This window comes from Otolemur garnettii, unplaced genomic scaffold (assembly GCF_000181295.1).
Source record: "Otolemur garnettii isolate 467f Iridium unplaced genomic scaffold, OtoGar3 scaffold00007, whole genome shotgun sequence".
NCBI classification, from domain to species: Eukaryota; Metazoa; Chordata; class Mammalia; order Primates; family Galagidae; genus Otolemur; species Otolemur garnettii.
The window spans coordinates 7,142,179-7,151,523 of NW_003852402.1; the positions used below are offsets into that span (position 1 = coordinate 7,142,179).

At 50.0% G+C, this 9,345-nt stretch overlaps 1 protein-coding gene across 4 annotated transcripts in view; it reads left to right on the plus strand.

The window, feature by feature from the left end:
• Positions 1-3,314: 3,314 nt before the first annotated feature.
• RANGAP1 (Ran GTPase activating protein 1) overlaps positions 3,315-9,345 on the plus strand; it is a 25,428-nt gene continuing 19,397 nt past the window's right edge. Inside the window, exons 1-3 of one of the 4 annotated variants that reach the window (XM_012801190.2) lie at positions 3,315-3,525; positions 6,441-6,590; positions 8,750-8,877. In XM_012801190.2, the coding sequence (XP_012656644.1) occupies positions 6,479-6,590; positions 8,750-8,877 (240 nt within the window). In that variant the 5' untranslated portion in view covers positions 3,315-3,525; positions 6,441-6,478. Of the gene's footprint in view, positions 3,526-3,579; positions 3,975-4,990; positions 5,351-6,261; positions 6,275-6,440; positions 6,591-8,749; positions 8,878-9,345 lie in introns of those variants that run through there. The other 3 variants (XM_023509213.1, XM_003783165.3, XM_023509214.1) reach the window with 3 other exon arrangements.

The window sequence follows — 9,345 nt, forward strand, 5'->3', positions numbered from 1 at the left end:
TTGTTTGGCGGGTCCGGGCTGGGGATTCGAACCCGCCACCTTAGGTGTACGTGGCTGGCGCCTTAGCCGGTTGAGCTATAGGCGCTGAGCCTGGGTGGCCAACTTTCAGAGGTTCCGATATATAATGGTTAAAAAGCTCCTTGTAAAAAAAAAAAGAGTAAGTAGCATGCTCCTTGAGCCTATGCATTTGAGGACAACTGGGAAACATAGAATACCCCCTTTTTTTCTTTTTGACACAGGGTCTTGTTCTTTCACCCCAGCTAGAGTGCAATGGTATCATCACAGCTGATAGCAACCTCAAACTCTTGAGCTCAAACAATTCTCCTGCCTCAGCCTCCTGAGTAGCTGGACTACAGGTGCCTGCCACCATGGCCAGCTAATTTTTCTTTCTTTCTATCTGTTTTTGTTGTTGTTGTTGTTGTTGAGATAGGGTCTCACTCTTGCTCTGGCTGGTCATGAACTCCTGGGCTGAAGTGATCTTCCCACCTTATTCTTCCAGAGTGCTAGGATTATAGGTATGAGGGATGGCACCCGACCAAAAACCTGTCTTTTTTGAAAAAAAGAAAAGAAAAGGTATTTGTTGTGTGTGTGTGTGTTTGAGACAGGGCTTTACTTTGTTGCCCAGGCTGGAGTGCAGTGGTGGGATCATAGCTCACTGCAACCTCCAACTCCAGGGCTCAAGGGATCCTCCTCCTTCTGCCTCCCAAAGTGCTGGGATTACAGGGGTATGTCACCTCACTCAGCCCTATTTGTGTTTTTATACTTAAATTCAAACCTACAGAAAAGTTACAAAAATGTTTATAGAAGCTTGGCACCTGTTGCTCAGTGGTTAGGGCAATGGCCACATGCACCGGGGCTGGGCCAGGTGCCTGCTAAACAACATTGACAACTGCAACAAAAAAATAGCCAGGCATTGTGATGGGCACCTGTAGTTCCAGCTACTTGGGAGAGTAAAACAAGAGAATCGCTTAAGCCCAAGAGCTTGAGGTTGCTTTGAGCTGTGATGCCACAGCACTCTACCTAGGATAATATAGTGAGACTCTGTCTCAAAAAAAAAAAAAGTTTATAGAACTCCCATATATTCTTTGCCCAGCTTCACTTATTAACATTTTGCCTTATTTGTACCATCTCTTGGTGTATGTATATACAAACATTTCTTTCTTTTTTTTTAAAGACAGAGCTTCAAGCTGTCGCCCTGGGTAGAGTGCTGTGGCATCACAGCTCACAGCAACCTCCAACTCCTGGGCTCAAGTGAGTCTCCTGCCTCAACCTCCCAAGTAGCTGGGATTACAGGTGCTCGCCATGTCTGGCTATTTTTTGGTGGCAGCCATCACTGTTGTTTGGCGGGCCCAGGCTGGATTCGAACCCGCCAGCTCAGGTGTATGTGGCTGGCACCTTAGCCCTTTGAGCCACAGGTGCCAAGCCACAAACATTTCTTTTAACCACTTCAGAGTGAGTTGAAGATGTCATGCCCCTTCATCCCCAATTATTTCAGCATTTCCTCCCAGGAACAAGGGCAGTCTCTTACATAACCCAGTATCACAAGAAAAATCAATAAATTTAACACTGATTTACTATCATCTAATATACAGTTAGATTTTGTTAACTGTTTCTATGTTGTCCTTTGTAGCAATCACCACCTACTCACCGAGGAGTGGATCCAGGTTCACCTATTACACTTAGTTGTCTTTTTAATTAATTAATTAGTTTTTTTTTTTTTTGAGACAGTCTTAAGCTGTTGCCCTTGGTAGAGTCCCGTGACATCACAGCTTAAGCAACCTCAAACTCTTGGGCTTAAGCAATTCTCTTGCCTCACCTCCCAGATAGCTGTGACTATAGGCACCCGCCACAATGCCCAGCTATATTTTGGTTGTAGTTGTCATTGTTGTTTGGTAGGCCCGGGCTGGATTCAAACTCAGTGTATGTGGCTGGCGCCCTAGCCGCTGACTACAAGTACTGAGCATAATCAGATTTGTTTTGAGACAGAGTTGTACTTTGGCACTCTGAGTGGAGTGCTGTGCTGTCATAGCTCACAGCAACTTCAAGCTCTTAGGCTCAAGTGATCATCTTGCCTCAGTTTTTCTATTAGTAGAGATGGGTTCTCGATATTGCTCAGGTTGGTTTTGAACTCCTGAGCTTAAGCAATCCACCTGCCTTGGCCTCCTAGAGTTCTGGGATTACAGGCTGAGCCACCGAGCCCGCCCCTTGTCTTTTTAATTTAATTTAATTCAAAAATTTAACGACAGGGTCTCATTCTGTCATCTCGGGTAGAGCAGGGGCTTAACCATAGCTCACAGCAACCACTAACTCCTGGGCTCAAGTGATCCTCCTGACTCAGCCTCCCAAGCAGCTGGGACTACAGGTGCGTGATACTACGCCCAGGTGATTTTTTAATGTTTTTGTAGAGATGGGGTGGGGAGGGTTGCTCTCGCTTAGGCTGTCTCTGAACTCTTTTTTTTTTTTTTGCAGTTTTTGGCCAGGCTGGGTTTGAACCTACCACCTCCGGCATATGGAGCTGGCGCCCTATGCCTTTGAGCCACAGGCACCGCCCCTGAACTCATAATCTCAAATGATCCTCCCTTTTGACATTTCCTTTCTTTGACATTTCCTCAGCTTTTCTTGGAAGAGCATAAACCAGTTATTTTGTACCTAAGCATGTCCCTTCGCTTGGGTTTCTCTGCTGTTTTCTCGGGATTAATTTTATGCATTGTTGACAGACGGTAACGCTGTGTCCTTCAGAAGGCAGCGTGCAATGGATGTCAGTGTGTCCTGTCACTGATGTTAGCTGGACCAAAAAGTTAAGCTGCCTTCCGCAGTTTGTCTACGATGGACTTACTATTTCTCCTTTTTTGATTATCAAGTAATTTGAGGATATGTATGTGGAAGCCTTTCAATTTCATGGGACAGAGAAAGGGAGTCTTTTCCTTTCAGGAAACGGGTGCCTATTTCTTGCCGCCCAGTCCCAGCGGCGCCCTGGATCGCAGCCTCCTTAAGGGCCTGGCCGCGGGCGCAGAGCACTGGGGGAGTCGTAGTCCCCCGGGCGCAGGCCGCGGACCCCCGCCTTGCGCTGGCCGCGAGAAAGAACCAGAAGCTGAAAAGGGAGGGGAGCCAGGCGGTGGCGGTGGCGGCACCGGGACGCGGGGCGCCCTGGGACGGGTAGTCCGCGAGCGCGCCCCGCCGCGGCCCGCGCCGGGCACTGGACTACCGCACCCGACAGGCCGCGCGCGCGGGCGGTGCCGGCCCGCCCGGGCCTCCGACAAATCAAATGCGAGGAAAGAAACTGCCGGCTTTCAAAATCCTCCTCCTCCGCCATCATCCGCCGCCGTGCGGAGAGCAGGTGGTGGCGGAGACGCCGTGACGAGCTGCCCCGGCAGGGCGGATAGACTGGAGGGCTGGGCATCGGGGCCGCTGGACCCGGAGGTGGCGACCCCGACCTGACCTGACCCGGACCCTAAATTGCTCCCCGCCCCGCCGAGCGGACGCGCGCGCTCTGGTTGCCCCACGCTGGGGTGCCGCCTATTTACGGTAGGGTCAGGGTCCATCTCCCTTCTCCCTGTCATCCTGTCCCCTGGGATGGGGGTAGGGGTGCGGAGCGGCCCTGCACCTGGACGAGGAAGGTGTGCGCCCCCTCGGCCTTCTCCGTTGCGCCTCCGACGGCCGAGCTCTGAGGGGGTGTTGGAGGAAGTCGGGGCGCTGAGTGGCGGTGTCCCCTTTCACAAGTGGGGAAACTGAGGCCTGGAGAAGGCGTCTGACTCGCCTGAGCCGCCTAGCCCAAAGCTGCCAGGAGCAGCTAGCATCGTGTTAGCATCGATGTCAGCTGGAGGCGGTGCGAGTCCGCCGGGCAGCACATATGGGACTCCCGCGCTGCCCACTTGTCAAGGACCGCTTGCGTTCCCGTGTCGCCACCATCCGCCGGCTCCCAATAGGCCCCCGCCCGCGGGGGAACCGGGCCCGCGTCGCTGTTCCTGGGATCGGTGTGAGTCACCGCCGACGCTGTGCACGAGCGTGGATGTGCACCTGAGGGAGTCTCCGATGTTGCTGCGGAGAAGGGAGGGGACGTTTCCATATTAACCGTTTGTCTTTGCTTTGCCGCTCACCCTTGCTGACCTTAGACAAATCAACTCATATCTCTGTGCTCCAGTTTTTTAGTATTTAAAGTAGCTAGGTGTTGGGAAGTGCGTGTGCATCCAGGGCTGGGGAATGGGCCCTCTTCCAGCTGAGAAGTTCTATGTCCCTAGCCCATCCCTACCACCACTATTATAGCCTCAAATTGTGCCATCCCAGGACTGCAGGAGGTAGTGGGATTTCTGGTGAGATTTTATTCAGTTTCATCCCATTGTTGTGTTGAGCACCTTCTACATGCCAGGCCCTATGTAGATAGAGTGATTCTGTCAAAATGTGGAGGTTGGATCATTCCTTTTTGCTAGAAACTCTCCAATGGTCCTCCTTGTCACTTGGAGTGAAAGCCACAGTTCCTCAAATGGCCTTTGTGAATTGGGCCCCTCTTTAACTCTTTTTTCTCTTACCTTATTTTTTCTTCCCTTTCTGGGGTCCAGCCTCATTTTCCCCACAAGAGCCTTTGCATTTGCTGTTCCCTTTTCAGGAACACTGTTCCCCCAGATGTCTGCAAAGCCAGTCCCTCTACCCTTCAAGTCTTTATTTAAGTCTTCCCTAATAGTGCCTTCTCTAAGCATTCCACTTTATTTTTATTTTTATTTTTATTTTTTTTGAGACAGAGCCTCAAGCTGTCCCCCTGGGTAGAGTGTCGTGGCATTACAGCTCACAGCAACCTCCAACTCCTGGGCTCAAGCGAGTCTCCTGCCTCCGCCTCCCAAGTAGCTGGGACCACAGGCGCCCGCCACAACGCCCGGCCATTTTTTGGTTGCAGCCATCATTGTTGTTTGGCGGGTCCGGGCTGGGGATTCGAACCCACCACCTTAGGTGTACGTGGCTGGCACCTTAGCCGGTTGAGCTATAGGCGCGGAGCCAAGCATTCCACTTTAAATTGCAACTCCTCCCAAAAGAGAACTGCTGACCCCGTCTCTATTTTTTATCACTGTCTAACATACTAAATATCTCATTTATAACACAAGCTTCAAGAGGGCAAGATTTTTGTTTTCTTTACTGCTTTACTTCTGTCTAGCACATAGAAGTACGCAATAAATGTGTTGTCACATGAAGGAGTGGAGGCCTTACTCAATAATAATTCATGCTTATTGATAAACAGATATAGACAAACCAGGGTGGTAAGGGATAAAATAAGAAGGGATGGGAAACTGGCTGTTTGAGTCCACAGGAAGCCCGGGAGGTGTGAGGATGAGGGGCCTACCCTGCCACAGCTGTATCCATGGTGAGGAGATTGTGGGCACTACATCCTGTTTGTCCCCCAATACTACTTTTCCTTGGTTTCCCTTCATTCTCTTCCCTTCCCCAAAGGGGAGGTGGAGTTATCCATTCAGCCTACTCAGCCCCAGGCTGGAAACTCTTTTTTCCCTCAACTTTGTCCCTGGCCTATTGTGATGGTGGCTGTTGTGATGTAGATACCTTTGGTCTCCTAGGAACCCTGAGGGCCACCATGGCCTGCCCAGTCTCTTGGCCAGTGCTGAAATCAGAAGTGCAGTGGGGTGACCCCTGTGCCCCACCCCCAGAGTCATGCCAGCGTGGATGGTGGGGCATTCCCTGGGATGGATGACCTGGATCCCTTAGCCATCTATGTCCTGTTTGAGGAGTGGGACCCTCAAACAGAGAGTAGCCAAGATGATCAGACAGGTGTGTTCTTGGGGCAGACCCTTGGTAGCCGTTGGTTTAGGACTTGACTGCCATTCATGGGGCAATCTGGGGAACGGGCGATTCACGTGCTTTTGCTGGGTGTTCCAGCTGGGGCAGTTTGGTAGAGGGGGAGTTATAGCGAGGTAGTAAAGCTTCCCAGGCTAAAACCTGATTTTTCTGCTCTTTTACTGTCTCTTCCACCTTTCTAGAATTGTTTTTTCCCTAATGCTATTTGCATTTCTCCCAGTGGTTTAGATTTCAGCATCTTCATAGCAGGTGGAGAGGGAGTCAGGCCCCTGACAATAGCTGGTGTCCTACCCTGCCTTCACTACCAGGGCCCCCAGGAGATTACTCTTTCTTCTTCTTCTTTTTTTTTTTTTTTTGAGACAGACTCTCAAGCTGTCGCCCTAGGTAGAGTGCTGTGGCGTGACTGCTTGCAGCAACCTCAAACTCTTGGGCTTAAGTGATCCTCTTGCCTGAGCCTCCCGAGTAGCTGGGACTACAGGTACCTGCCACAACGTCCGGCTATTTTTTGGTTATAGTCATTCGGTGGGCCTGGGCTGGATTCAAACCTGCCAGTTCTGGTGTATGTGGCTGGTGCCTTAGCTGCTTGAGCTATAGGTGCCGAACCTAGAGATTCCTCTTTATTAATAAACCTTTGGCCTCCTCAGTTTGCAGATCTCCAGGGGAGCCCACTGTTGTGACCAACATGGCCTCTGAAGACATTGCCAAGTTGGCAGAGACACTGGCCAAAACCCAGGTGGCTGGGGGACAACTGAGTTTCAAGGGCAAGAGCCTCAAACTCAACACTGCAGAAGATGGTGAGTTCTTGTAGAGGGGAAGGACTGGAGTGCCCTGAACACTCAAGAGTTGTCAGGCTCTGAGAGGTACCACTGGGCCTCTTCTAACAGTGAGGCTGAAAGATCATTTACCCGGGAGCACATGCAGGCTCCCCTGCTGCTCTTTGTGTTTGCAGTGGGTATCCCTTTGTGTAGGATGCCTTTATCTCTCAGAAGGAGGAGAGGTAACCAGGAGCCACGGTTAGCAGCAGACCCAGGGTATAGCACCTGACTTCTGACTTCAGGTCTGGTGTATCCTCCCTTTACCTCCATCATCCCAGATGAGTCAGGGAATATCTGCTGCTGCCTCCAGTGCTGAGGCCTTTGTGGAGCTGCAGTAAAACAGCAATCTGGCGCCCTCCTGGGAGGTGCTGGTTCATGCAACCAGATGCCCCTGGGAGAGGGATGGATGTGCCTGTGTGTGTGTACAAGCACGAGGACCACAGAGAACTAGGGACCAGAAAATACACCCTGTCTTTTCATGCCTGGCCAAGGGTCAGCTGGCACTGAGCAACCCGGAATCCTCCAGCATCTAAGAGTACATGTACTTACATCAGTACTCAGGGTTGTGGCCCAACCAGGGAAACTGGTCTGGACTTGCCTGGTTGTCACTTTGTGTAGGCAGCCTTGTTCCCCTCCCCCAGATCAGAGATTGCTGAGTGCTGTGTTGTTAGGAATGGTCCTAAGATCTCTATAGGGCCTGAAGATATATAAAGGTCCTCTGTGTGCTTTTACCTCTTTTGAGCCTCACATTATTCTTGTGGGTGGGAATGTTATTGTTTTATAAATGAGGAAAAAAGACTTAGGAGACTTAAGTAACTTGCTCAAAACTACACATGTGGTAAGTAGCAGAGCTGGAGTTTTTTTTTTCTTGGAGACAATGTCTCACTCTGTTGCCCTGTGTAGAGTGCTGTGGCATCAGCCTAGTTCACAGCAACCTCAGTCTCCTGGGCTCAAGTGATCATCCTGCCTCAGCCTCCCGAGTAGCTGGGACTACAGATGTCTGCAATAACACCTGGCTAGTTTTTCTTTTTTTGAGATAGAGTCTCACTGTGTTGCCACCATGTTCCACTATGTTGTGGAATCACAGCTTATAGCAACCTCAGTCTCCTGGGCTCAAGTGATCATCCTGCCTCAGCCTCCCGAGTAGCTGGGACTACAGGTGTCTGCCACATCACCCAGCTGGGTTTTTTTTTTGTTGTTGTTGTTGTTGTTGTTATTGTTTAGCAGGCCCAGGTCAGGTCAGGCTCAAACCTGCCAGCCTTGGTGCATGTGGCTGGCATGCTAACCACTGAGCTACAGGCGCTGAGCCTAGTTTTTCTATTTTTATTTTTATTTATTTATTTTTAATGGAGACAGGGTCTTGCTTTTGCTTAGGCTGGTCTGGAACTCGTGAGCTTAGGCAATCCATGTGCCTAGACCTCTCAGAGTGGAAGGATTATAGGTGTGAGCCACTCACTGTGCCTGGCTCCTTTTTCTTTTTCTGTTTTTTTTTTTCTTTGAGACAGTCTCATTTTGTTGACTTTGGTAGAGTGTTGTGGTATCAACTGGGCGTTGTGGTGGGTGCCTGTAGTCCCAGCTACTTGGGAGGCTGAGGTAAGAGAATCACTTAAGCCCAGGAGTTGGAGGTTGCTGTGAGCTGTGATGCCATAGCACTCTACCCAGGGTGACAGCTTGAGGTTCTGTCTCAAAAAAAAAGCCCGGCGTTGTGGTGGGTGCCTATAGTCCCAGCTACTTGGGAGGCTGAGGCAAGAGAATTGCTTAAGCCCAAGAGTTTGAGGTTGCTGTGAGCTGTGATGCTACGGCATTCTACCCAAGTCGCTAATTTGAGACCGTCTCAAAAAAACAAATATAGGTACCCATTGGTAAGAACTTCTAAGTGTGTAAAAAAAAAAGTTTTTTTAAACCCCCAAAGTGAAATATACATGCTTTGTTTTAGCACTCATTATAGAGGAATTGTTTGCATAGCTCTGTCCCCTTCTCGACTGTGAGCCATTCTATTTCTCCTGTGTATGCCACGGCTCAGCATGGGGTAGGTGCACTGTACGTAACCATTGAGTGGCCTGGTGTTACTTAATCTCTTCTGCCTTAGCTGTTTATGACTCCAAAAGCTCAAGGTTCTGTTTTTTCATCCCTGGCAGCTAAAGACGTGATTAAAGAGATTGAAGACTTTGATGGATTAGAGGCTCTACGTCTAGAGGGCAACACGGTGGGCGTCGAAGCAGCCAGGGTCATTGCCAAGGCCTTAGAGAAGAAGTCAGAGTTGAAGGTGAGATCCGCAGGGCGTGCAAGCCCTGGCTGGTTTGGACAAGCTGCTTCTGACACAACCACACCCCCAACCTGTGTCCAAACCTTCAAGGTGCCTCTGTGCTGGGGTTACAAGCATAAGCCTCTGTGCCAGTCCCTGATAATTTCTTCAAGTCAGCTAACTTTTTAAGTGATTTCAAAGGAGACATTACTTCTATAAATGGAAAACTGCCATTCCTTACAATAAAGGAAATGAAATAGTGTTACTGAGTTCTAATTTGATGCTGTTGCCACTTTAAAGGCTCTGAGTCTGAGGCCTGCTTTTCCTTTGTTAAAAAGGCAAATGGGCTGGAGGTAGAGAGGCAGGCAAGCCCCTCAGCCTCAGACTGCCCATCTTTTTTTTTTTTTTGAGACAGAGCCTCAAGCTGTCCCCCTGGGTAGAGTATCGTGGCATCACAGCTCACAGCAACCTCCAACTCTTGGGCTCAAG